Below are 25,248 nucleotides of genomic sequence, written 5' to 3'. Positions count from 1 at the left end.
AGGTGTGGTGGCACGATACCAGCCTGTGGTGCTGGAGCTGGTGGTTCCTGACTGCGGGAATTTTGGGTCCCTGGAGATCATGGACAGGGTGGCAACTTCTTGGGGACAGTCCCTAGGATGTCCCATGAGACTGTGAAGGGATGGAGAAGTTCCATGGTGGGGCCATCAGGGCTGCTCTGGGCAAGCAGAGACCCCCTGTCCCAGGGTGAAGACCCCTGAGAGGAGCTGGGACTCAGCCAGACCCACATGTCCCTCAGGAGCTCTGGCCCACCTGTGGTGGCACCTGAGCATCACCCATTGGGGGTCACATTTGAAATGGTTTATTAGGACCAGTGTGGGGCAGGGTGGCTGCTCCGGAGTTGTCACCAGAGGGAGGGGTCACAGTAGGTGGGTCACAGTAGGTGGGTCACACAGTGCCTTAGCTCCCCCGAGTGTGCAGGGTTGGAGGAGCTCAGTGGGGCTTTGAGGGCTCTCCTGGTGTCCCATAAAGCTTCCGGAGGCTGGAATCCATCAGGAAATCCACAGTCCTGCAGCAGGAGAGCGGGTCAGAGGGGTCCCAGGGTACTGGGTGTGATGGGGGATGGGTGGGCCTGTCCCCAATGTCCCCAAGACATCAGCCCCACCAAAACAAGGCTTAGCACAGCCTCACTGTGCTAATCCCAGCTCAGCTCCGGATAATCCCCATCCTGACAGGGACATGTCCTGGCTGGACCCCAGCAAAGCCCCTTTGGGCTGGAGACACCCCCACACCACTCCCCGGTCCCAGCCCCGAGCCCACGGCGAGCGGAGTCACACTCCCTGCCCGGGATGCAGGGATGGGGTGGAGACACCCCCACACCACTCCCCGGTCCCAGCCCCGAGCCCACGGCGAGCGGAGTCACACTCCCTGCCCAGGATGCAGGGATGGGGTGGAGACACCCCCACACCACTCCCTGGTCCCAGTCCCAAGGTGAGCGGAGTCACACTCCCTGCCCGGGATGCAGGGATGGGGTGGAGACACCCCCACACCACTCCATGGTCCCAGCCCCAAGCCCAGGGTGAGCAGTCACACTCCCTGCCCAGGATGCAGGGATGGGGTGGAGACACCCCCACACCACTCCCTGGTCCCAGTCCCAAGCCCAGGGTGAGCGGAGTCACACTCCCTGCCCAGGATGCAGGGATGGGGCGGTGGCACCCGCCCGTGCCCACGCCCAGGTGTCCTGTTACCTGTCGATGGGGGTGATGATGAGGGGGATGGCCGCCAGCCCCAGGGCGGTGGTGGCCCAGCGGCGCAGGGGCAGGGGCCAGCGCGTCAGGGTGCCCAGCAGGGCCAGCGAGGCGGTGCAGAGCCGGTTGATGGTGAAGCCGGGGATGGCCACCGAGGCCAGGCCCTGCCACACGAAGGTGTCCACCACGGCCACCCCCACCCGCGTGGGGTCCTGTGCGTGGGCCTGGGGGGACACGGGGGTCAGTGGGGGGGCGGTGGGGTGGGGTGGGTGAGGAAGGCAGGGGGTGGCACTCACGGTGGCAGCTTTGCGCCCCTTGTCAATGGCGTCAGCGGTCACGTAGGCTGTGGCCACGCCGTAGCTGGCCCACACCACCGGCACCGGCACCAGCGCCCGGAATGACTCGCCCACCTCATTGGCATAACCTGGGGGGACCGGGGGGGGGGGCAGTTAGCTGGGACAGGGAGCGGCTGTGTACCCATGTCACCCACTCAGAGTGTCCCCGTGTCCTCCCTGGGTGTCCCCGTGTCACTGTGAGCAGGGAGGGATCCTGCACAGGACAGGTTTGGAGTAGCTGGGTCTCCTTGGACTCCTCTGCCACCAGCAAGCTGGGCTGGGGGTGACCACTGTCAGTACTGGTGTCTTGACTGGTGTCCTGTGTTGGTATGAGTGACAGTCACCAGTGTCCAGTGCGAGTGACTGGTGCCCCATTACTGGTGCGAGTTACTGGTGCCCAGTGCTAGTGACAGTGTCCTGTGCCTGTACCGGTGTCTGTGACCAGTGCCCAGTCTGGTTCCTGCTGTCTGTGTGTGGTGCTGGTGGATGGTCCCACTGCCCTGTACAGGTGCTGGTGCACAGCACCAGTGACAATGATGGGTACCTGGTGCTGGTCATGGCACTGGTCTGCAGTGCTGGTACCCGGTGTGCAGTGCCAGTGCCTGGTGTGTGGCACTGACACCCAGTACCCTGGCTCAGCCCTGGGTGGCAGAGCCTGAGGACACGTGTCAGTGTCCAGTTGTGCTGGTACCTGGTCTGGTGTCGGTGCCTGGTGCTGTACCCAGTAACCAACATCAGTGCCTGGTGCCAGTGCCCAGAGCCAGTACCCTGTACCCAGTGTCAGTGTCCCCTGCTCCCGGTGCCCTGTGCCAGTACCCCATACCCACTACAGTGGCTGGTACTGGTTCCTGCTGCTGTGCCCAGTGCTGGTGCTGGGTATCGGTGTCCTGTTTCCCATGTCAGTGCCCGGTGCCGGTACCCACTGTCAGTGCCTGGTTCCCTGTGCCAGTTCCTGGTGCCGGTACCCAGTACCAGCTGTCAGTACTCAATGTCAGTGCCCAGCTCTCGGTGTCTGTGCCCACTTCCCGGAGTTCCCACAGTTCCCAGTGGCAGTACCCAATGTCAGTGCCCGGTTACTCGTGCTGGTGCCCTGCACCCGATGTCACCGCTCAATGTCAGTGCCCGGTTCCCGGTGTCAGTGCCCGGGTCCGGGTGCCGGTACGCAATGTCAGTGTCCGTTTCCCGGTGTCAGCGCCCAATGCCCCTGCCCGGTTCCCGGCGTCGGTGCCCGGTTGCCGGTGTCAGTGCCCAGTTGCCGGTGCCGGTTCCCGATGTCAGTGCCCAGTGCCCTGCCCGGTTCCCGGTGTCAGTGCCCGGTGCTCAATGTCAGCGCCCGGTTCCCGGTGCCGGTAGGCAGTGCCCGTGCCCGGTTCCCGGTGTCAGTGCCCGTGCCCGGTTCCCGGTGCTCACCCAGGTACCGCACCCACGTGTCCCGGTACAGGTCTGGCTCCGCCGCCCCCATGGCGCGCACCGCCGCTCCCGCCGCATGCCCCGCCCCGTTACGTCACCAAACCACGCCCCCAAAACAGGACCTAAGCCCCTCCCCAAACGTCACCAAGCCCCGCCCCGGGGCCGCGAGATGCGATGTGGGCGGGGCCTGGCAGCGCACGTGACCCGCGGTCACGTGGGGGCAACGGGGCAGTTCTGGGGGCAGCAGGGGCAGTTCTGGGGGCAGTTCTGGGGGGAGCAGGGGCAGTTCTGGGGTTGGGGCAGTTCTGGGGGGGAGCAGGGGCAGTTCTGGGGGCAGTTCGGGGGGGGAGCAGGGGCAGTTCTGGGGTTGGGGCAGTTCTCGGGGGGAGCAGGGGCAGTTACAGGGTTAGGGGATCAGTTCTCAGCCTGGGGGGTAGTTATGGGACTAAGGGGGTCAGCAGGGACCGTTTTGGGGTGGGGGGTCAGTTATGGTGCTTGGGGGAAGTTCTGGGGGCAGGTGGGCAGCAGGGGCAGATCCGGGGCTGGGGGGCAGTTGTGGGACTGGAGGGGCAGGGCTGGGGCTGGGGGGGCACTTGTGGGTGCGAGAGCACAAACCGGAGCAGACCCCGCTCAGTCCGTCCCTTTACTCCCACCCCGGGCAGCGGCAGCACCGGGTGGGCGCAGGACCCGCGTAAGGCACAGCGTGGGGGGCTCTGGGGGCTGCGGGCTCGGGCCCCTCCGGCCGCGCCCCAGTCCGGGAGGGCTCAGCCCCCTCCGGGGGTCTCCGGCCGTCCTGGGGGTCTCTGGCGGCCCCGGGGGTCTCTGGCCACTCCGGGGAACTCCGGCCACTCCGGGGGTCTCCGGCCCCCTCCGGGGGTCTCCGGCCGCCCCGGGGTCCGGGGCCGTTCTAGGGGCTGTGGTTCAGGGACACCTCGGCCAGGCGGTCCCCCAGCTGCTGGATCTGCTGCGCCGAGGCCGTGTCGGGCAGCAGCACCTCCACGCTGTAGCTCACCTTCTTGGAGTGCAGGAAGCTGTACGTGTTGTCGAAGCGCAGCACGTCTGTGGGAGGGCCGGGGCGGGCGGTCACGGACACGGGGGGGGCACCCCGCGGGTCCCCCAGCACCCCGCGGGTACCCCCAGCACCCCGGGAGTCAGGGACAGGGGGGAGCACCCTGGGGGTCACAGACATGGGAGGAGCATCCCAGGAGTGAGGGACATGGGGGGAGCACTCCAAGGGTCAGGGACAGGGGATCACCCCCCCCCCCCCGGGGGTCCCCCCAGCACCCCGGGGGTCAGGGACATGTGGGAAGCACCCCAGGGGTCCCCCTGCCACCCCGGGGCTCAGGGACAGGGGGAGAGCACCCTGGGGGTCCCCCCAGCACCCCGGGGGAGAGGGGCATGAAGGGAGCACCCCGGCGGTCAGGGACAGGGGGAGATCACCCCCCCGGGGGTCCCCCAGCACCCCGGGGAAGAGGGACATGAGGGGAGCACCCTGGGGGTCCCCCCAGCACCCGGGGGGCAGGCAGGGGTCACTCACAGATGCCGGGCGTGGAGCAGGTGAGGGAGCCGTCCTCGGGCACCATGTGGGCGTTGTAGCGCTGGTTGGGGAACACCTCGGTCATCTCCCCCGCCCGCTGCCGCTCCCCGATCTTGGTCTTCAGGTACACCCCGAAACCCACATCGGCGCCCTCCGAGCGGAACTGCCACCTGCGCCGGGCACGGGGGGTCCCGTGGTGAGGTGGGGGCACCACCGAGGTGTCACCCCCTCCCTCCCTGCAGCGTGGACCTCCCGCTCACCTGAGGACGCAGCCGGGGAAGAGGATCTCGTACTCCACCTGGTGGGACGACCCCCTGTTCACCACCACCGAGTGCTCGTACTGCTGCGCCAGCTGGTCCCGCACGTAGTAGCTCTGCGGCACGTCCCCCCCGTAGTTGATCTGGGAGGAGAGGGAGGATGTGGGCATGGGAGAACGACCCAGCACCCCTAAAGAACGCGGCAGGGGCTTCTCCGACCTTGCTGGAGCACTTGGGGTCCCCGTCGGGGTCCGTCAGGGTGCCCCCGTACTCCACCGGGATCTGCTCGGGGTCGATGTACTTCTGCAGCACCTCCTTCCAGTTGGCTGGGGGGTGACAGTGGGATTGGGGGGGCTGTGAGCCCCAGCCCACCGGGGAACACCCCAGGGTTGGTGTTTTCCCTCTGGGTGAGATGACAGCAGAGTGTCACCCCCGTTTTGGACGCTCTGGGGAGGGTCAGGACTCACATCCCAGCACCACGACCTTCTTGCGCGTGTCCTCGCTCAGGAAGTGCTTGACCAAGTTGTAGGCCACGGGGAAGATCTTGGGGGCTGGGGAACAATGAGGGGTGTTAGGGGGATGCCAGCACTCAGACAAAGGGAACAGGACCCTGGGGCTGAACTCACCCTTCACAATAAACAGGCGCTTGAGGGACTCTGGGAAGTTCTCCTCAAACATGGACAGCAGCTGCAGGATGTGGGGGAGCTCAGGTCACCCATCCCACAGACCCACCAGGAGCCCCACCCCAAAACACTGGGGGGTGTGGGGCACTGCAGGGACCTGCTCCTGCATCGTCCCTGGGGCCAGGGTCCAGCCTGGATCCCTGTGGTCCCCCAGGAAAGGGGGGTGGGCAGGAGCCCCTCACCTCCCCGTACGCCTCCACAGCTGGCTTCCAGAGGTGCTTCAGGCCCAGGCCCTCGCAGTCGTAGATCATCATCACCATCTCGACCTTCTTGCCCAACTGGGGCAGGAGGATGGGGGGCTTAGGGAGGACCCATGGGAGGGTCCAGGGCTGGGGTAGTCCCTGACAGGCTGGTCCCCTCCAGCCAGAGCTTCCTCCCAAGTGTTGGTGTGGGGAAAAGGGACATCACAGGAGCTGGGGGTCCCAGCTGGGACAGGGACATGGGCTTGGGGTCAGGGGCTGGTGGGGGTGGATAGGACATGGACATAGGGGGCTGGGGAGGACCTTGGGTTGTGAGAATGGACCAGAAATGGACATACAGAGTGGGCAGGGGCATGGTCTATGGTGGGGGTGGACAGGACATGGACTTGTGGGGCTGGGGAGGACATTGGGTGGGGGAGATGGACAGAACATGGACTTGTGGGGCTGAGTGGGATGGACTGAACATGGACCTATAGGGCTGGTGACTGAAGACATTGGCTGGTAGGGATGGCCTAGAGATGGACACATGGGGCTGGGGAGCACATTGGGTGGGGGAGATGGACAGGACATGGACTTTGGGGCTGGGGAGGACATTGGGTGGGGGAGATGGACAGGACATGGACTTATGGGGCTGGCAGGGACACAGGTTGTGGGATAGGACATGGATCTAAAGGGCTGGGGGGAGGACGTTGGGGGTGGAGATGGCCCAGAGATGGACTCGTGGGGCTGGCAGGGACGTGGCTGGTGGAGCCAGGGCCTTTGGGGCCGTCAGGTGCCCACCTTGCGGCTCTGCTGCTCGCACTCGTGCCGCAGCACCTCGCAGTCCCGGAACTTGTTCTTGAGCAGGTCCTGCTTGGAGGCGGAGAACAGCAGCCCCTTGGCGTCCAGCGGCCCGATGATCTCGTACCACACCGGGCAGCCCTCCCGGTCGTAGCCGCACAGGCCCCCGGACATGTATTTGCGGATCACCTGCGGGAGCACGGGGGTGGCTCAGAGCACTGCCCACCCCTGAGGGGCTCAAGGGGACGGTCCCCTCCAGGGCCACGCCCCCGGGGCCAGAGACACCCACCTCAGGTGGCTCCCAGGCAATGATGTTGTCGGCGTCCATGTGCTTGCGGACCTCGAGGTGCTGCAAGGGGGCAGAGCGAGCCGGGGTGAGGTTTGGGGACCCCATGGGACAGGGTGCACCCCGCGGGCAGGTCACCCTTGTTGGAAGAGAGGGGCCCAGAGCACACTGTCCCACATCAGGCTGTCCCATGGCAGGGGTGTCTCTCTCACCTTGCGGAGCATCCCCTCTGCCTTGGGCAGGTCGAAGGCACGCGCTGCAAGAGAGCAGAGGGGTCAGCCCCCCGCCAGCCCCCCGTGGGTCTCCCAGCCCCTCCAGAGGTGCTCCCCACTTTGGGGTTACCTCGTAGCCATTTCAGCAGGAAATAGTCGTCCTGAGAGGGTAGAGAGGGCAGCACGTCCTGCAGCTTCTCTCGGAACTGTGGGGACAAGAGGGACAGTCAGTGAAGGGGTCCTTGATCCCTCCCCAGAAACCCCAAAGCTGGAGGTTTGTCCCCTCCTTGTCGCCCCAAACACACCCCAGCCAAGACTGGGATGTTCCCAGGGACGGGTCACGCTGTGCCCCGTCCCTGCTGCCACGTGCAGCCGGATCACCGGTCACCTCCTGGCAGGGGACTGTCCCCAGCCGGCCACCAGCACCAGGCGTCCCCAAACACCAGGTGTGCCCAAGCCCTTGCGCAAGGGAGTGAGTGTGGGCTGTCACTGCCCTGCTGGGGCCAGACAGACCAGTCCCCTCCAATGACATCCTCTGGGATGGATGGAGCAGGTTCCTGTATGTCCCCTGCTCCAGTGACACCCTGGTGGGGCACAGGAAGGAGGGTGTTGGGCTGCAGGGCTCGGAGGTTTGGGGGATTGGGGGTCCCCTCGTGGAGGGACCAGACAGACCAGTCCCCTCCTGTGGCATCCTGGGGATGGAGCCAGTTACCAGGAGATCATGACATGTCCCTCCTGTTTCAGTGACACAGCTGTGGGTCACAGCCCCCCGGTGCAGGGAGGAGAAGGTTGGGGTGCAGGACTGGGGGGGTTGTGGGATTTGAGATCCCCTTAGGAAGGGATCAAGGAGACCAGTTTTCTCTGGTGACATCCTTTGGGATGGAGTCAGTCACTGTGTGTCCCCCTGCTCCCCCCGTGGCCCCCCCAGTGTCCTCCCAGTGGGTCACAGCCCCCCTGGTGCAGGCAGGAGGGTGTTGGGGTGCAGGACTGGGGGGTTTGAAGGATCTGGGGTCTCTTCTGCACATGGCCCTGCTCACCCAGGGCCCAAATCTCCGTACCAGGCCGAGGCCCTCCCCTTAATGAGCCTGATTAGCTTATCTCCCGCTGAATTTAGGGGTAATTAAACCCGGGATTACCTCCTTCACCCTGGGACAAACCCACTTGTGGCGGGCGGACGGACGGGTTCAGCCACTCACCTCCCTCTCCTGCCCAGGGCACAGCTGGCACCAGGCACAGTTTGGGCTCCGTGCCCCACACCTGCCCCTGCCCCCCAGCCTGGCACCCAACGGGGTCATCACCTGCCCATGGAGTTTGGCTGGGTCCGAAAGGCAATGATAAGATAAAGGCACGGGGGTGCCCTCGTGGTTGGGGTACAGTGAACCCCGATAAAGGCTGGCACCCCAGCAGGGGTGGCAGAGGTGGGCGACAGTCACCAGTTCCAGGTGACCCCAGTTCTGTGAGCCCTGCAGTGGGGTGGGAGGTTCCCCAGTCCCATGGGAAGGGCAGGAGAGGGATGTGGCGCTTGTCAGTGCCCAGTCCAGGGATGGTCTGGATGGTCACCAGTGGGATGGTCACCAGTGGGATGGAACCACTGGGGACACAGAGGTGTTCCTGATGGACAGCACCACGGGGGGATCAGCCCATGGACTGAGGTCTGGGGTGGGATGGAGGTGGCAGGAGACCTCGGTCCCAGGGGCCTTGTAGTGAGGGGGGAGGGCAGGAGGTTCCCCAGTTCTGTGGGAAGGCCGGGAGAAGGTTTTGAGGTCACCAGCGGGATGGTCCAGCCAGAAGGACCCCCAGGACCCACTCAGGAGTCCCTGATGGGCAAGTGGGGCTCAGCCTGTGGATTTGGGGTCTGGGATGGGGGGTAGAGGCAGTGAGAGCCCCCCGGGGCCAGCTTTGGGGTTTGAAGGCTATTGGACCCCCCCGGGGCCGGGAGTGGGGGTGATGCCGGGGAGTTTGGGGTGCAGAGCCCTCCGGGGCCGGGAGTGGGGGTGATGCTGGGGGGTTCGGGGTGCAGAGCCCCCCGGGGCCGGGAGCGGGGGTGATGCCGGGGGGTTCGGGGTGCAGAGCCCCCCGGGGCCGGGAGCGGGGGTGATGCCAGGGAGTTTGGGGTGCAGAGCCCTCCGGGGCCGGGAGTGGGGGTGATGCCGGGGGGTTCGGGGTGCAGAGCCCCCCGGGGCCGGGAGTGGGGGTGATGCCAGGGGGATTGGGGTATCCGGAGCCCCCCGGGGCGGGGAGCGGGGGTGATGCCGGTATGTTTGGGGTGCGGGGCGGGGGTGATGCCCCTCCCCGCGGCGGGCGGCAGATTCGGGAGCCCATCGGGGCGGCTCCTCGCGGTCCCCCCGCAGCCCCCGGCTCCCCGTCCCAGCTCACCTGGGCCAACACATCCGCCTGCTGCGGGCTCAGGTCCCCGACGCGGCCGCTCATGGTGCGCTGCGGGCGGCTCTGCCCGGCCCCGGCGGCCGCGGAGGCTCCAGCACCGCCCCGGGACCGCCCCCGCCCGGCACGGCCCGGCCCGGCCCGGCCCCCCCGCACACCCCCGCGGCCTTGGACCCTGCCCGACCCCCGCCCGCCCGGTCAGCGCCCGCCGCCGCCCCGGGGGTGGGGGCGATGGGTTGGGGGCATAGGGGATATGGGGACAGAGGGGGGCTGGGGTCTGTAGGGGAGTGGGTGGGGAGTATGGGGACTATAAGTGGTACAGGGGACATGGGGGAACACGGAGAGGCTACAGGGAATATGGAGGGTATGGGGGCTATAGGGGGTTTGGGGCACAGGGAGTCATGTGGAGTGGGGGAGACATGGAGGAGTATGGGGGCATGGGGAATATGGGGGGCTACAGGGAACATGGGGGGCTACAGGGAATATGAGGTCATGGGGGCCTTAGGGGTAATGGGGGACATGGAGGGCTGTGGGGTCACAGGGGGTATAGGAGGTATGTGGGACAGGGTATGAGGGCCTGGAGAGTGTGGGGGACATTGGAATTATGGGGGCCATGAGGGTGTGGGTCTATGGAGGTTATGGAGGGTACAGGAGGGGGGGGGTCCTATGAGAGTTTGGGGGACACAGCAGGGTGTGGAAGGACATAGGGGTATGGAAAGAGTGGGGGCATTGGCTGTGGGGTGGGAAATGGTGGTGTGGGGCAGGTGGCAGGGAGGGGGGACAGAGATGGGGACAGGGGACAGGTGGGAACAGGGTGAGAGCACAAGGGCCAGGGACTGGGGCAGGGTGTGCAAGGGATGGGGGACATGGACCACAGCCAGGAATGGGGGCCTGGCCAGGAGAAGAGGTCCCTGCGGGACCCACAGGCCCTGGCACCTGCAGCTGCTCTGGTTGGGGTCCAGAGCAGGGGAAGGTTCTCCTGTCCCCATTGCCCCCTCCCATGGGTCTGTGCATGTCCCACGGAGCCCTGTGTCCCCCAGGGACACATGGATGTCCCATGGAGCTCTGCATGCCTCATGTGTGTCCCATGAAGCCATGGATGTCCCATGGATGTCTAATGAAGTCATACAGGTCCATGGATATCTCATGGAAGCATCTGTGTCCCATGAAACATGTCCCTTGGGGATGTGGATGTCCCACAGAGCCATGTGTCCCCCACAGACCTGTGGATGTCCCATGGAACCATCTGTGTCCCGTGGAGCTGTGCATGTCCCAAGGAGCCATATATGTGCCATATATGTGTCCTTTGCATCCATAGATGACCCGTGGGACCTGTGGATGTCCCATGGATGACCCATGGAGCCACACATGTTCCATGGAGCCGTAAGTGTCCCATGGAGCCATCTGTGCCCCCTGGAACCACAGGAAGTCATCCATATCCCACAAATCTATGGATGCTCCGCAGAGCCATTCACATGCTGTGCGTGTCCCCCGTGTGTCCCCTCCCTCCGTGGGGCAGCTCTGGCAGCCGCCACCACCCTGGCCCCACTTTGGTGTCCCCCCGAAGCCACACAGCCCCACCCGGGTGCCGCCGTTCCCGGCCGCTTCCCGTGCCAGCCGTGCCCCTGGATGTTGTTTATGGCACAGCCGGACCGTCGCAATCGGGATGTTTTGCCATGTGGTTAAACCGGCTCCGGTCGCGGCCGTGGGAGGAGAGGCCGTGCCCAGCCCGTGATTAAATCCGTGCGGTTACAACACCGGGGACAGGGGGACAACAGGGACACGCCCGGCCCCTCCCGCGGCACCAGCGCGGGGTCCCACGGCCCCCAGTCCGGCCCCAGCGTGGCCCCTGCCCAAAGCAGGTCAGCCCGTGCCTGTACCGGGACTAATCCACCCGGCAAATCCCCGGCGGCGGCGACACATGGGCCGGGCACACGTGGCGGGAGCGGGGCGGGATTGGCACCGGGGAGGGGGGGGGGGGCGAGGAGGGGCAGTGAGGGGACGGGCAGCTGGGGTTTGGGGTACTCGGGTGTCAGTGTGTCCCTGCCACACAGGTGTGTGCCCGTGTCACCCAAGTGTGTGCCCGTGTCACACAGGTGTGTGCCCGTGTCACCCAGGTGGGCACCCGTGTCACACAGGTGTGTGTCTGTGTCACCCAGGTGTGTGCCCACGTACATCCTGTGGCTGTGGTTGCACGGTTGGGGTGCCCATGTGTGCAGGGCTGTGTGTCCCCTGGCTGTGTTCCCCAGGCCACACGTGTCCCTGTGGTCCCAAGGTATCCCCGTGTCCCCCTGGAGCCACACGTGGATGGACTGTGGGGCCTGTGTCCCCGTGCCTGTCCCTGTCTTTCCCCCCTCTCTCTGTCTTTCCCCCTCTCCTGGAGTCAATTGCTTTCCTGATCCCAATGCCCGTCTTTGTCCCTGTCCTGCTGCCTGTGCAGGTTCCCGCCCCTGTCCTGTCCCTGTCCCTCTCCCTGTCTTGGTGTCGGTTTCCATCCTGGTCCCAGCCTTTGTCCCTTCTCTCTCTCACTCCCAGTCCCTGTCGCTCTCCCCATCCTGGTCCCCGCCTCTGTTCCCATCCCGGTCTCATTTCCTCTCCTTGTCACTGCCCCGTTCCTGTACCAGTGCTGGTTTCTGTTCCGGTCCTGCCCCTTGCCCCTATGTCGGTTCCCATTCCCTGCTCCCTGTCCCTCTCCCTGTCCCCAGTGCCATTCCTGTCCCTGCTCTGTCCTCGTGCCCAGCCTGGTCCCAGCCCTTTTCCCAGTCTCAATCCTGGTCCCTGCTCTCTGTCCCTCTACTGTCCATCCTCATGCCCATCCTCGTGCCCATCCTCAACGCAGTCCCTGCCGCTATCCCTGTCCCTATTCCTGCTGCTATCCCTATCCCTATCCCTGTCCCTGTCCCTGTCCCTGTCCCTATCCCTGTCCCTATCCCTATCCCTGTCCCTGTCCCTATCGCTATGCCTGTCCCAATCCCTATCCTGTCCCTATCCCTATCCTGTTCCTATCCCTGTCCCTATCCCCATCCCCATCCCCATCCCCATCCCTATCCCCATCCCTATCCCCATGCCTGTCCCCATCCCCATCCCCATCCCCATCCCCATCCCTATCCCTATCCCCATCCCCATCCCCATCCCCAACCCCATCCCTATCCCTATCCCTATCCCCATCCCCATCCCCATTCCCATCCCTATCCCCATCCCTATCCCCATCCCCATCCCCATCCCTATCCCCATCCCCATCCCCATCCCCATCCCTATCCCTATCCCCATCCCTATCCCCATCCCCATCCCCATCCCCATCCCCATCCCCATCCCCATCCCCATCCCCATCCCCATCCCTATCCCCATCCCCATCCCCATCCCCATCCCCATCCCTATCCCTATCCCCATCCCCATCCCCATCCCCAACCCCATCCCTATCCCTATCCCTATCCCCATCCCCATCCCCATTCCCATCCCTATCCCCATCCCTATCCCCATCCCCATCCCTATCCCCATCCCCATCCCCATCCCCATCCCCATCCCTATCCCCATCCCCATCCTCCTCCCCATCCCTATCCCCATCCCCATCCCCATCCCCATCCCTATCCCCATGCCTGTCCCGATCCCTGTCCCACTCTCGGGCTCCCCCTGCCCGCGGCGGGTGGTTGCGGCGGGTCCTCCCGGCCGGCAGGGGGCGCTGCGGGGCGCGGCGGGGCGGCCATGGCGGCGGGTCCTCCCGGCCGGCAGGGGGCGCCGCGGGGCGCGGCGGGGCGGCCATGGCGGCGGTGCGGGCCGCGCTGCTCGCTCCGCTGCTGGCGCTGGGCCGGGCCGGGCCGGGCCCCGCCACCCCCGCAAGGGTCGAGGTGGCGGTGTCGGGGCCAGGGCCGGCCGGGCCGGAGCGGGAGGGGGCCGGCGGCGGGGCCGCGGCGGCCGGCGGCTCGTACACGCTGCGCGGGGCCGTGCTGGGCGCGGGGGGAGGCCGGGCCGGGCCGGGGCGGGGCGGCCCGCGGGGGGAGCGGGAGGAGATGGAGATCCGCGGCCGCCTGGTGCTGGTGAGCGGGGCCGGCCGGGAGTGGGGGGAGCAGGGGCCACTGGGGGTCCCTGGGAGGCTTTGGGGAGGCAGTGGGCACGGGGTCGCTGGAGCCGGGTGGGAACGAGGAGAAGGGAGCAGTGGGAACTGGGGGGCACTGGGACACGCCGGGGGGCAGTGGCAGGGCAGTGGTGAGGGAGAGGGGTCGGTGTGAACTGGGGCAGTGGGCACTGGGGGGCTGGCTTTGGGCACTGGGAGGGGAATAGGGAGCAGTGGGAATTGGAGGGCACTGGGACACGTCGCGGGGCCGGGGGGCAGTGGCAGGGCAGTGGTGAGGGAGAGGGGTCGGTGTGAATTGGGGCAGTGGGCACTGGGGGACTGGCTTTGGGCACTGGAAGGGGAATGGGGAGGGGAAGCAGTGGGAATTGGAGGGCACTGGGAGGCACTGAGGGTTGGTGGGGAGGCCAAGGGCAGTGGGAGACACCGACCAGGGCAGGCAATGGGGGTCCCGCTGCCCGGGAGTGCCCAGCAGAACAGGGGAGGTGCAGGCAGCGACAGGGGCAGGGACACGGGGGCCAGGCCCTGTCCCCTGTGCCACCCCAGCTGCTGTTCCTGTCCCCATGCCCAGCTCCCCAGGGCACTCAGGGACATGAGGGTGCTCTGGGGGTGCCAGAGCCTGAGTGTCCATCCCAGTTGTCCCTGTCCCTGCCGTGCCCCAGGTGGGTGACGCGGAGCCGGAGCTGGGCGCTGCCGACAGCTGGATCGGGGTGGTGCCCGTGGGCACCGAGGAGCCACCCGAGGGCCCCCGCGGGGCCAAGGAGGAGTCCTTCACTACTGCTGTCGTCACCAAGGTGAGCCTCTGCCCAGCCCTGTCCCATTTGCCTGACCCTGTCCCCACTGTCCAGTCCTGTCCCCTCTGCCTGCCCTGTTCTCTCTGCCCAGCCCTGTCCTGCCCTCTGTACCTGATCCTGGTCTTCTCTGCCTGGCCCTGTCCCTTTTCCCCATTCTTGTCCCCTCTGCCTCGCCCTGGCCTTGGTCCTGGTCCTCATTCTCTCTGCCCGGCCCAGGGGCTGCTGTGGTATTGGTGGGTCACAAACCCTCACAGGTGTCACTTGGGGTGTCTTCTCACCAGGGGCTGGGGGTCCTGGCTCGTGCTTGGTGGCACAGGGATCCTTGATGGGGCCCTTTTGGGTCCCCCGTGACCCCTCAGCTGTGGCAGAGGCACTGGGTGCTCCCTGCAGCAGGACAGGGGCTGGCTGGGGACACGCTGAGCTGCCCCCTGAGCGTGTCCCCGCTGTCCCCGCAGATGAAGCGAGCGCTGGTGCTGGGGGCCTCTGCCCTGCTCATCCTGGCACTGAACCAGAACGCCATCCGTGAGGTAGGGCCGTGCCCGCGGGGGGCCGGGCCGGGGTCGGGCCCCGCTGACGGCTCTGCCTCCCCCGGCACAGCTGGACGTGTCCCAGCTCCTGGCCAAGCCTGTCATCGTCATCCAGTCCTCGGACAACGTCACCAGGCTGCTGGGAGCGCTGCTGCGGTACGGGCTGGGCTTAGCCCTGCCTGGGCCCTGCCTGGGCCCTGCCTTGTCCTCTGTCTCGTCCCTCCCTTGTTCCCTGCCCAGCTGGGGCTGCCCTGGGGATCTCTTACCCTGCATGTCATGTTTTATGGGCTAGTGTTGCTTGTGCTGTGCCAAGCTGGGGCTGAGACGTGTTTCCAAGCAGGATTTGGGTCAGATCCAGCTCTTCCCCAGTGCTGGAGCCCTTCCATGGGTCCCCACATGGCAGCAGGGGTGCAGGTGGCCTCAGCCAAGAGATTTAGGACTCTCAGCATGGCACTGGCATCCCCAACACTTCTGGGGGTGTTTGTGCCCATTGCCTGCAGCAGTGGGACCCTCTTGGTCTTCCTGACATGTGGGACATCGGGATCACTACCATGGAGTCATAGATGCGGAAACTGAGGGACAGGGCTGGGAGAGCCCTGAGGGCTGGGCACAGCTGGGGAGGAAGTATCTCATTGTCACCTCCTCTGTGTGTTCCTCTGTCCCTATGGGTGCCTATCCTGTGCTGCCAGTCCCTGTGGGAAAGGGGTGCTCCCTGGCATTGGGATGCTGTGCCCAGATCCTTCTGTGCCCATGGAACTGACAATTCTTTTTGCTCACAGGGGGCTCCGGGCTACAGCAAAGATCACGTACCAGGCAGTGCTGCTGGAGAACCTGGTATGTCAGGCCTTTGTCCTCCTCTTCTTTTCTCTCCCAGTGGGGGAGGGCAGGGCATGACTGCCCAGCCAAATTTCCCCAGTCTATGGGAGCAGCTGGAGGGAGCAGGGCCCAGCCCCACAGTGCCTCGGTGTCCCCGTGGGAGCGGGGCAGGTGGCAGTGCTGGCGGTTCCTCCTCCCCGGAACGTCACCGGACGCTGCCGTGACCGTCAGCAATGCCGTGTCCCACCTTGCAGGGAGTGACCCTCACCCTGTGGTCGACCTGTGGCCTGTCCCGAGGGGGTCTCTACGGGGAGTGGCAGGGGGTCATCTGCCCCGGGGACAGCAGCTCACAGGTCCAGGTAGGGCACCAGGGGGGCCTGGCGGGGCCGGGAGTGGGGCGGGGTCTCCGGCTCAGCCCCCCACGCTGTCCCCACAGAAGTACCTGCAGCAGCTGTGGAACACCATCCTGCTGATCGCCCTCCTGCTCTGCACCGGCGTCATGGTGCAGGCCCAGCGCCAGTCGCGGCAGGACCTGTCGGAGCGGGATGCCGAGGTGGGAATGTCTCCTCTGTGCCCCGTGCCGGGGGCAGCGGTGGGCGGGCTCTGACCCCGAGCTCTGCCCTCGCAGCTGGACCTGAAGCAGCACATTCGGCGGCGGCTGCTGGCGCTGAAAACCCGGCGGTACCACCCTGGGAAGCCGCCCCGGAGCCGGGCCTGCGAGATCGATAGCTGTGCCGTCTGCTTGGACCAGTTCCACAAGAGCCAGGTGGGACTGGGGAGCCTGGGTCCCACCCTGGGGACACCAGTGCTGGTACCACCCTGAGCTGAGGCTCCTGCTGCTGGCCAGGGATGGGATGCTCCTGCCAGGGTCTGGCTCTGTCCCTGCCAGGGTCTGGCTCTGTCCCAGCCACCTGGGTCTGCTCACATGCTCCCTCCCTTCCCTGCTGGCAGTGGCTGCGGGTCCTGCCCTGCTCCCACGAGTTCCACCGGGACTGTGTGGATCCCTGGCTCCTGCTGCAGCAAACCTGCCCTCTCTGCAAGCGCAACATCCTGGGTGAGAACTGCCCCAGCACCTGGCTGGGCCCCCCGGGTCACCCCTGGGGAGGACTGAGAGGCCTCCAGGCTCCCCGTGCCATGGCTCTCCATGCTTGTCCCTTCCAGGGAACTGCTGCACGGACAGCTAGCTGGCCTGAGGACGAGCTCCAGGGACAGACCCACGGCCGCTCCGGGGAGAGGGAGGGGGGCAGGGGGTGCCCAGCAAGCGGCACTTGGTGCTGGAGCGGGGTCAGTGTGGCTGTGCCACCACAGCGCCGGACACCGCAGGGAAGGACTCTGGCTCTCTTTGGGCGTGAGTAGAGGGGTGGGGGGTCCAGACGGGCAGTGCCGGGTAGGGAAGCTGCAGGGGCATCCATGGGTGTAATGGGGTCAGGCTGGAGGCCGGGAGGGTCCTGAACCTGCCATGCTCTTGCCCTGCTCATGGGAATTTTTCTAAGTCTTGGGTTTTTTGTCTATTTGCTGGTGGCCGTGGCAGGGTGGGCAGAGCCCAGCTGTGGTGCCAGCCCCTCTGAGAGGGGGGACCTGCCAGGGGTGGGGCTGGCGGGGCTGTGGGGTGACCCACGGCCTCGCTGTGGGAGGGCAGGGGGCTGGACGCTTTATTTATAGTAACTTATTAGAAAGGATGGCACAAGTCTGCTGCAGAGCCAGCACAGGGCTCATCTCGCCCAGCACGGTGACTGGGGCTGTGCTGTGATCCCTGCCCAGCTCCTGCCCCACGGGCTGCGGCATGGCACGTGTCCATTCTATTAAACACAGAGCAACGACTGACTGTGTGGCTTGTTTGGGGCTCATGGGGCTGCTGAGGCAGCTCAGAGGTCACAGCCAGCCTGTGCCAGTGGCTCAGTGGTCCCCAGCCCCTTTGGGTGCTCATGGAGCAGGGAATGACTGCCAGGCTGTGGCTGTGCTTGTGGGCCAAGGGCGGCTGCGATTCCTCTCATCCCAGCCCAGCTCTAACTTCCTCTTTCAAGTGTGGCCACATTACAGTCCCCTCTTGGGAATGGTTCCTGGCATGAGATAACACACACTGTGCCCAGGCATTGGCACAGGCAGGGCTGTGCTGACTTCAGCAGCAGCGTAGCCATGAGCAACTGAGCTCCAGCTCCCAGGAACATCCCTGGAGCAGCTCCGCCACGAACCAGCAGAGCCCAGGTTTCCCAAGGGAATGTTCCTTCCTGGCGCACTAAGACCTGTTAACGAGGTCCCTCCGGGCAGGGCAGGTGGCTGCTCAAGGAACAGTTAATTTGTTAGAAAATTAGATCATTGTTTATTTGTGGTGGGTCCCCCTGTGGTGCAAGGGCGTGTCGAGCCCCAGACGTCCCACCGGCAGTGACAGGCAGGGTCTGGCATGGAGTGTGGGCTCTGTCCGGAGCAGCTTGGAGCTCTGGCTGCTGAGAGCTCGATGACAGGCCTTGTTGATGCATCCCAGCATCCCTGTGCTGTCCCTACCGTCACTGCTGTCACTGCTGCCTCTGCTGCTGGGCCACCTGCAGTGCTGGGAGCAGTTAGAGGGGAGGAAGAGCAGGGAACCCACCCCCAGCCCCTTCCTCTGAGTTCTTACTCACCCTGTGTCCTGCCTGATGGCCTTCCCATGGAGCTGGGACCCCAGCTGGGCCTGAGGGATGAGCTGGGGAAGGGAAGGGAAGGGGGGGTGAAAATCCACAGCCCCCCAGCTCTCAGCCTCTGGCCTGGCAGTGTCACTGCTGAGCTGGTGACACAATGGCCACAGCGACATAAAAGGGCTGGAACCAGCCCTGGATACCTCGACCAACACCAGTTGGAATCACAGAATCGGTTGGGTTGGAAGAGACCTCAGATCAAGTCTAACCCTTAATCCAACCCCGCTTTGATTACCAGATCATGGCACTCAGTGCCACATCCAGTCTCACCTTAAAAACCTCCAGGGTCAGAGAATCCACCCCCTCTCTGGGCAGCCCATTCCAATGCCTGAGCACTCTCTCTGCAAAGAATTTATTCCTGATATCCAACCTAAACCTCTCCTGACAGAGCTTAAGCCCCTGCCCTCTTGTCCTACTGTTGGTTGCCTGAGAGAAGAGACCAACCCCCACCTGGCTACAACTTCCCTTCAGGGAGTTACAGACAGTCATGAGGTCTCCCCTGAGCCTCCTTTTCTCCAGGCTAAACACCCCCAGCTCCCTCAGCCTCTCCCCACAGCACTTGTGCTCCAGTCCCTTCTCCAGCCTCGTTGCTCTTCTCTGGCCCCGCTCCAGCCCCTCATTCTCTTGCCTGAACTGAGGGGCCCAGAACTGAACACAACACTCAAGGTGTGGCCTCCCCAAGGCAGAGTCCAGGGGAAGGGTCACTGCCCTGGGCCTGCTGGCCACGCTACTTTGGATCCAGGCCAGGATCCTCTTGGCCACCTGGGCACACTGGTGGCTCCTGCTGAGCTTCCTGTCCCTCAGTCCCCCCAGGTCCCTCTGCCTGGCTGCTCTCCAGCCACTCTGTGCCCAGCCTGGAGCGCTGCAGGGGTTGGGGTGGCCAAAGGGCAGGACCTGCACTTGGCCTTGTTGAACTCCATCCCATTGCAATCAGCCCATCTCTCAAGTCTATCCAGATCCCTCTGCAGAGCCCTCCTGCCTTCCAGCAGGTCGACACTCCCTCCCAACTTGGTGTCATCAGCAAATTTGCTGATGATGGATTCAATCCCTTCATCTAAATCACCAATAAAGATGTTAAACAGGACTGGACCCCTGGGGGACACCACTGGTGACCAGCTGGACACAGCCCTGTTCACCAGCACTCTCTGGGCCCTCCAGCCAGCTCCTAACCCAGCAGAGGGTACACCTGTCCAAGCCATGGGCTACCAGCTTTTCCAGGAGTATATTATGGGAGACAGTGTCAAAGGCCTTGCAGAGGTCCAGGCAGGCACATCCACAACCTTCCCCTCATCCACATGTGGGTCACCTGATCATAAAAGGAGATCAGGTTGGTCAGACAGGACCTGCCCTCCTAAACCCCTGGTGGCTGGGTCTCATCCCTTGTCCACCCTGAAGGTGCTGTGTGATTGCACTCAGGATGAACTGCTCCATAACCCTGCCAGGCACCGAGGTCAGGCTGACAGGTCTGTAGTTGCCAGGGTCAGCCTTGCAGCCCTTCTTGTGGATTGGGGTGACATTCACGAACTTCCAATCATCTGGGACCTTCCCAGAGAGCCAGGACTGTTGGAAGATGATGGAGAGCAACTTGGCAAGCTCTTCTGCAGCTCCCTCATCACCCTGGGGTGGATCCCATCTGGTCCTATAGACTTGTGAGGATTCAAGTGTTGTAGTAAATCACTAACTGTATCCTCCTGGAATTTAGGGGGGTTATTCAGCTCCCTGTCATTGTCTATCAGCTCCAGTTAAACCAGAGTGATTTCCCAGCAGCACGAGGAGCCTGGCCTGTCCCTCTTGGGGTCCCCAGAGGATGTCTGGGGGCCATGGGGTGGTTTTGGGGTGACACAGTGCCCACCCCTCTGCCCTGTGGCCCCAGCTCACCTTCAGCACACCCTGCTGGGCAGCTGCCTTGACCTTGGCCAGCACAGCCCTGAGCCGCGCGTTCTCCTGCTCCAGCACCTCCATCCGGATGCTGTTGGCCTGCAGCTGATTCTCCATGTCCTCTGTCAAGTTCCCACTGCCTGCAGGCAAGATCCAAGGGAGCTCAGCCCGCTGCTGCCTGCTCAGAGGTGTGGGCATCCCTCCTGCCTCCCAAGGAAAGGAGCCTGCCCCAGCCCGTAGGTGGCAGCTGGGACCCCAAACCCTGTGGGCAAATGAGGCTCTGCCGTGTCCTGGTCCTGCTTTATTTCCTGGCCCAGAGGTGGGATGCACAGCACCCACACGGAGAGGCATGTTGGGATGTCACAACTTAGCACACCCCAGGGCCTGAGCTCTTCCTGGATATCAGTGGGACAAATTACTTGTCTGGGGCCAGCAGGATCCTCTGGGAGGCCCCAAAGGCACAAGCCCACAGTGTTGTTACTCTCTTACTCTCAAACCGTGTCTCTGTGGGGACATGGAGCTCGGGGAAGAACACCAGGAGCCTCTCCCTGTTCCTCAGTTCCTGCACCTGCTCCTTCAGCTGGGATGAGTTTGCCTGCAGCTCCAGGATGGATTGCTCCAGGGCCAGCTTCTCCTGTTTCAGTGTGTCCAACAGCTCCTACATGGCACAGGACATGGGGAGGTGGGGAGGTTTGCAGGATGAGGAATCCCATGGGAGCACTCAGACCCCACTGGAAAATTCCCTTTCCTCACGTGATAAGGACATCCCATGGCAGTGGGAAGTGGACAGGAATAATATGCAGGGTCTTGGCTCTAAGGTCACACAGGGGTGTGACCATGAAATATGGAATATGTCCAGGAACGGGCACACTGGAGTTGTGGGAGCAGCCTGAGCTGTCCCTTCCTGCTGCCTTGGGCATGGGGAAAACCAGTGGAGACCTGTCTGCAAGGGACTGAGGGAGAGGGCTCTTCCCCAGGTAGTCCCAGGAGGAGGTGACCATGTGCAATGTCACCCCAGGTCCCAGAGTGCCCCTCCTGGAAAACTCAGGCTGTGGGGGTGGGACAGGGCACTGTGTAGCTCCTGACCCCCCTGTGGCACAGCTGTGTCCCACCGCTGGGTGCCAGCACTCACCTGCTGTGCCCGGAGCTGTTTCCCACTCTGTTCCTGGCTCTGCTCCAGCTGCTCCGCCAGTCGGGCCCTGCCCTCCTCGGCCTCTGCCAGCCTGGCCTGCAGCTCCTCACGCTCCTGGTCCAGCCTGTCGAGGTGCTGCAGCAGGACCCTCTGCTTGGCCTGCAGGGACTGTGGGGTGGGTGAGGCTCTGTGGGGCTGTGGCACCCACTCCCCCCTGCCCTGACACCAGGAGCAGCTCCAGAGCCGGCTGTACCTCCTCGTGCAGCAGCACGCTCTCCACTCGGGCCTTCTCCTTCTCCAGCTCCGTGCTGGTGGCACTCAGCTCCTGCTCCAGGCTGTCCCGCTGGCCTGTGAGCATCTGCACCTTCTCCTCCAGCTCCAGCACCTGGCTCTGGGCCACCATTGTGGTCCTCAGCTCCTCCAGCAAGGTGGTCTTGGTGAGCTCTGGGGAGACACAGGGGCTGTGGCCCAGGCTGGGCAATGGGGAGAAGCCAAAAGTCCACAGAGATGCTCCAGGGCTGGAGCCCCTCTGCTCTGGAGCCAGGCTGGGAGAGCTGGGGGGGGCTCACCTGGAGAAGAGAAGGCTCCAGGGACATCTGAGAGCCCCTTCCAGGGCCTAAAGGGGCTCCAGGAGAGCTGGAGAGGGACTTGGGACAAGGGATAGAGGGACAAGACAAGGGGAATGGCTTCCCACTGCCAGAGGGCAGGGATAGATGGGATATTGGGAAGGAATTCTTCCTTGTGAGGGTGGGCAGGCCCTGGCACAGGTTGGGCAGAGAAGCTGTGGCTGCCCCATCCCTGGAAGCGTCCAAGGCCAGGTTGGACAGGGCTTGGAGCACCCTGGCACAGTGGAAGGTGTCCCTGCCCATGGCATGGGGGCCAATCTGAATGGGCTTTAAGATCCTTCCAACCCAAACCATTCCATGCTTCCATGATGTAGGGGCCCCTGATGCCCTGCACGGGCCCTGGCAAGGGAGGGCAGCCCACCAGCACTGGCCCACTCTGCACTGGGTGGTGCTGGGGAGCTGCTGTGAAGGAGGCCCTTCCTCTGCCCATCCCCAGCAGCTCCACAGCCTGACCCAGGGGCATCAGGGACTACATGGGTGTGAAACACCCATGAGAGGGACAAGGGAGGGGAGATGTGTGAGCTGGGTGACCCCGGGGGTCCTCACCCAGCTCCTGCACAGCCGCCTGCTTTGCCTCCAGCTCCTCCTTCAGGGTGCAGAGTCGCTCCTCCAGCAGAGCCGCTCCTAAATCAGCACAAAAACCCTCTGGTTAATCAGCTCCTCAAAAAAACTAAAATGAAGCAGAAAAAAGCACCACCAAAGTGTCTTCATCCAATGATTGTCTCGTGCTGCAGCAGGGAGGAGGCAGGGATGGGACATGGACAACCAGATCCTGTGTCTGGGGTTTATCCTCACAGGAGGGAAAATCCCCCAGCCCCTACAAAAATCCCTGGCACAAGCCCTGCTCGTGGTGACAGGGACAAAATTTGCCTGTGGACTCCGTGCTTCTCCTGCAGATACCCCCGGGCCTGGGAGGGGATGCTGGAACAGCTCTGTACCTCTCTGTAGATCACCCTTGTCCTGCTCCAGCCTGGCCACAGCCTCCAAATGCTCCTTGTGCTTGGCCTTCAGGCTCTGCTTAGCCTTCCTCTGCTGCTGCTCTCGGGTCTCCTTCTCTGCCTGCAGCTGCCGTGAAATATCCTCGACCTGTTTCCTCAGCTCCTCCTTCTGTTTCCTCATCTCTTCCAGCTCAGCCTTCACTGGGTTCACCTGCTGCAGCAGCTCCTGGAGGTGTTTGTTGATCCGGGACAGATCCCTGCTCTGCTCCGAGGCCCAGTAGCTCATGTCCATTGCAGAGAGGCTCCTTCTCCCTGTGCTGTCCTCCAGCACCTCCTGGAATTTGCTGAGAGCCGAGGGGATGTTCTGGCTCTGGCAGAGGCTGGTGATGGCTCTGCCCACCTCCCGCAGGCTGGCCTGGGCACTGGAGCAGGTGTCACAGGAGCCCAGGGGGCACCCCGGGGTCTGTGTGGGGACACTGCGGGTGCCCTGGGCCAGGCCAGGGCCGGCCCTGGGCTGGGAGCTGTCCCAGCTGCCCGGCAAGTGAGGAGGGGATTGCTGTGTGGGGATCTCCTTCCTGCAATCCTTGTCCTGAGGGAGAGAGCAGAGAACAGAACCAGGGCCCAGATCAAACTGGAAATCATCCATAAGGGCCCAGATCCGAGGTGTGAATTGTGGCGAGGGGACAGCAGTGCAGCCAGGGGACAGTGACCAAGGGGCAGCCTCAGCAGCAGAACCTGCTCCCCACTCCCCTTGTTGTGGCCATCCCTTCTTTCCCACCCCCTGTGCTGTCTCCTGGTTGTGTCACATGGATTATTGTAAGACTTATCTGTAAGAACTTTATGGGGAAAATAAAATGCAAGGGAGGAATGTGGTGTTTTCACCACCAATTATTTCACTGATCTGAGGCAGCTCAGCCCCACAAGTGGGGTTGGCAGAGCTGCAGCATTTTGGCAGGAGAAGACTATTTTCCAGCTGTAGAGGCAGCCAAGCTCACCCATCCTGAGATCCTGGAGGAGGATGGATCCAGCAGCATGGCTGGGAGCAGCGGGGGGAAGGGACTCAGGTGGGGAGGGGACAGTGTGGGACCGATGTGACACACAGGTCAGCACTCAAAGAGTGGGAGCCACAGGATGTCCCAGAGAAGGACCACAGTCCACATCCTGGGGGGAGGGACCCCTGCAGTCAGCTCGTGGCGTGTCCCCAGATGTCCCACCTGGTGCTGGAGCTGCTGGCAGAGTGTCCCCAGTCTCAGCATGGTGCTCCAGAACCTCCTGGCCGTGAGCCCCGCGGACATGCCGGGCCCGGTGCCCCGCGCCGGTGGCACCGCGTGCCCGCCCAGCGCCGTCTCGGCGTAGCCGGTGAAGCTCTGCAGCAGCAGCAGCAGCCTGTCCCGGCAGGAAAGCGCACCTTGGAGCCACAGCCAGCGGGAACGTCCCGCCCACCCCCGCCACAACGCCAGTGTGGCACAGCAGGGTGGCACTGGTGCTCCCGGGACCCCTCCCAGGCCGGGATCATCCCCCGGAGCAGCGTTTGGAGGGATCAGTCAGGCTGTGCTCGCTGCCTGCAGCCACTTCCAGGAGCTGGGATTGAGCTCCCCCCAAAGATTTGGGGCACCAGCCCTCATTTTTAGGGTCAGCAGCTGTGAGGGAATGGCTCATCTTTTAAACTAGGGCTGTATTTATTGCACCCACACTGCAGAAGGGGCTTTGGCCTCCCAGGGCTGTCGATACAGCCGTGCCCGTGTGTTCCCAAGGTTCTGTAGGGCAGGTTAACACACCTGTCCCACCTGCCCAGGAGCCCTCAGCTCCCTGATGGAGCAGTGGCTGGCTCTGCTCCTTTGGGGCCAGTTTGTGCCTGGAGCTCTGAGCAGGGAGAGTTGGGTCCTAAAGCTCAGCACTGAACTACAGGCCATGGGGGCAAAGGTGCTGAGGTGCTGGCACAGCTCATCATGGGAATATGTGGGGAAAAAGCATCCAGTAGACTTCATAGAATCATGGAATATCCCACGTTGGAAGGGATCCCCAAAGATCATCCAGTCCAACCCCTGGCCTTGCACAGACATCCCAGTAATCCCACTCTGTCCCTCAGAGCATCATCCAAACCCTCCTGGAGCTCTGGCAGCCTTGGGGCTGTGCCCACTGCCCTGGGGAGCCTGATCAGTGTCCACCACCCTCCGGGGGGAAGGACCTTTCCCTGAGATCCAACCTGACCCTGCCCTGGCACAGCTCCAGCTGTTCCCTGGGTGCTGTCCCTGTCACACAGAGCAGAGATCAGTGCCTGCCCCTCAGGAGGAGCTGCAGCCCCCGGCGAGGTCTGACTTGTCTCCTCATCTCCACCTGAACAAGCCAAGTGTCGTCACCCTCAGCTTCCCCTCTAGGCCCTTCACCATCCTCTCAGCCCTCCCTTGAACACTCTCACAGCTTTAGATCCTTCTATTCCCGAGGTGCCCAAAGCTGCCCCAGGCCCTGGCTGAGGCTCCGCAGGTCGGGCTGGCCCCTCTGCCCGGG

At 64.1% G+C, this 25,248-nt stretch overlaps 4 protein-coding genes across 7 annotated transcripts; 1 reads left to right on the top strand and 3 right to left on the bottom strand.

The window, feature by feature from the left end:
• Positions 1 to 330: 330 nt before the first annotated feature.
• MTFP1 (mitochondrial fission process 1) lies at positions 331 to 3,041 on the bottom strand. 2 transcript variants are annotated; one of them, XM_071572118.1, is made up of 4 exons: positions 2,952 to 3,041; positions 1,503 to 1,630; positions 1,207 to 1,430; positions 331 to 527 (listed from the first exon to the last, which is right to left on the bottom strand). In XM_071572118.1, the coding sequence occupies exons 1-4, from the start codon at positions 3,001 to 3,003 to the stop codon at positions 452 to 454; spliced, it is 480 nt and encodes a 159-aa protein (XP_071428219.1). In that variant the 5' UTR covers positions 3,004 to 3,041; the 3' UTR covers positions 331 to 451. The 2 variants fall into 2 exon arrangements, with proteins under 2 accessions (XP_071428219.1, XP_071428218.1); XM_071572117.1 differs by having other exon boundaries at positions 1,207 to 1,630.
• Positions 3,042 to 3,580: 539 nt separating this feature from the next.
• Positions 3,581 to 9,397, bottom strand: SEC14L2 (SEC14 like lipid binding 2). The gene is made up of 12 exons (XM_071572097.1): positions 9,283 to 9,397; positions 7,037 to 7,112; positions 6,907 to 6,950; positions 6,698 to 6,757; positions 6,409 to 6,597; positions 5,611 to 5,706; positions 5,372 to 5,432; positions 5,213 to 5,296; positions 4,965 to 5,071; positions 4,749 to 4,888; positions 4,489 to 4,658; positions 3,581 to 4,010 (listed from the first exon to the last, which is right to left on the bottom strand). Exons 1-12 carry the CDS (start codon positions 9,334 to 9,336, stop codon positions 3,859 to 3,861), a joined length of 1,233 nt encoding a protein of 410 aa, XP_071428198.1. The 5' UTR covers positions 9,337 to 9,397; the 3' UTR covers positions 3,581 to 3,858.
• Positions 9,398 to 13,029: 3,632 nt separating this feature from the next.
• On the top strand, positions 13,030 to 17,315 carry RNF215 (ring finger protein 215). 3 transcript variants are annotated; one of them, XM_071572099.1, is made up of 10 exons: positions 13,030 to 13,322; positions 14,020 to 14,151; positions 14,607 to 14,678; positions 14,749 to 14,834; positions 15,458 to 15,512; positions 15,749 to 15,853; positions 15,934 to 16,047; positions 16,123 to 16,260; positions 16,446 to 16,548; positions 16,656 to 17,315. In XM_071572099.1, the coding sequence occupies exons 1-10, from the start codon at positions 13,047 to 13,049 to the stop codon at positions 16,676 to 16,678; spliced, it is 1,104 nt and encodes a 367-aa protein (XP_071428200.1). In that variant the 5' UTR covers positions 13,030 to 13,046; the 3' UTR covers positions 16,679 to 17,315. The 3 variants fall into 3 exon arrangements, with proteins under 3 accessions (XP_071428200.1, XP_071428199.1, XP_071428202.1); XM_071572098.1 differs by having other exon boundaries at positions 15,931 to 16,047; XM_071572101.1 differs by lacking the exon at positions 15,749 to 15,853 and having other exon boundaries at positions 15,931 to 16,047.
• A 499-nt stretch (positions 17,316 to 17,814) lies between these two features.
• Positions 17,815 to 25,130, bottom strand: LOC139679802 (coiled-coil domain-containing protein 157-like). The gene is made up of 10 exons (XM_071571863.1): positions 25,078 to 25,130; positions 23,955 to 24,126; positions 22,741 to 23,329; positions 22,349 to 22,426; positions 21,430 to 21,620; positions 21,177 to 21,344; positions 20,534 to 20,702; positions 20,045 to 20,184; positions 18,113 to 18,174; positions 17,815 to 18,034 (listed from the first exon to the last, which is right to left on the bottom strand). Exons 1-10 carry the CDS (start codon positions 25,128 to 25,130, stop codon positions 17,815 to 17,817), a joined length of 1,842 nt encoding a protein of 613 aa, XP_071427964.1.
• Between the last annotated feature and the right edge of the window lie 118 nt (positions 25,131 to 25,248).

The sequence above is a fragment of the Pithys albifrons genome, chromosome 17 (genome assembly GCF_047495875.1).
Source record: "Pithys albifrons albifrons isolate INPA30051 chromosome 17, PitAlb_v1, whole genome shotgun sequence".
Lineage (NCBI taxonomy): Eukaryota > Metazoa > Chordata > Aves > Passeriformes > Thamnophilidae > Pithys > Pithys albifrons.
Note: the sequence above shows the minus strand (reverse complement) of the source record. Positions and strands in the feature narration are given on the sequence as shown.

Coding starts and splice junctions, on each gene's coding strand:
- MTFP1 (XM_071572117.1), bottom strand. CDS start 3,003: ATGGGGGCGGCGGAGCCAGACCTGTACCGGGACACGTGGGTGCGGTAC. Junction 1,631..2,951: donor CACGTGGGTGCGGTACCTGG/GTGAGCACCGGG, acceptor CGGTCCCCCCAG/GTTATGCCAATGAGGTGGGC. Junction 528..1,206: donor ATCATCACCCCCATCGACAG/GTAACAGGACAC, acceptor CTCCTGCTGCAG/GACTGTGGATTTCCTGATGG.
- LOC139679802 (XM_071571863.1), bottom strand. CDS start 25,130: ATGGTGAAGGGCCTAGAGGGGAAGCTGAGGGTGACGACACTTGGCTTG. Junction 24,127..25,077: donor ACGACACTTGGCTTGTTCAG/GTGGAGATGAGG, acceptor CTGCCGGGACAG/GCTGCTGCTGCTGCTGCAGA. Junction 20,185..20,533: donor CACAGAGACACGGTTTGAGA/GTAAGAGAGTAA, acceptor TCTTGCCTGCAG/GCAGTGGGAACTTGACAGAG.
- RNF215 (XM_071572098.1), top strand. CDS start 13,047: ATGGCGGCGGTGCGGGCCGCGCTGCTCGCTCCGCTGCTGGCGCTGGGC. Junction 14,152..14,606: donor CTACTGCTGTCGTCACCAAG/GTGAGCCTCTGC, acceptor CTGTCCCCGCAG/ATGAAGCGAGCGCTGGTGCT. Junction 15,513..15,748: donor CAGTGCTGCTGGAGAACCTG/GTATGTCAGGCC, acceptor CCCACCTTGCAG/GGAGTGACCCTCACCCTGTG.
- SEC14L2 (XM_071572097.1), bottom strand. CDS start 9,336: ATGAGCGGCCGCGTCGGGGACCTGAGCCCGCAGCAGGCGGATGTGTTG. Junction 6,951..7,036: donor CCTGCTGAAATGGCTACGAG/GTAACCCCAAAG, acceptor GCTCTCTTGCAG/CGCGTGCCTTCGACCTGCCC. Junction 4,889..4,964: donor ACCCCAAGTGCTCCAGCAAG/GTCGGAGAAGCC, acceptor CTCTCCTCCCAG/ATCAACTACGGGGGGGACGT.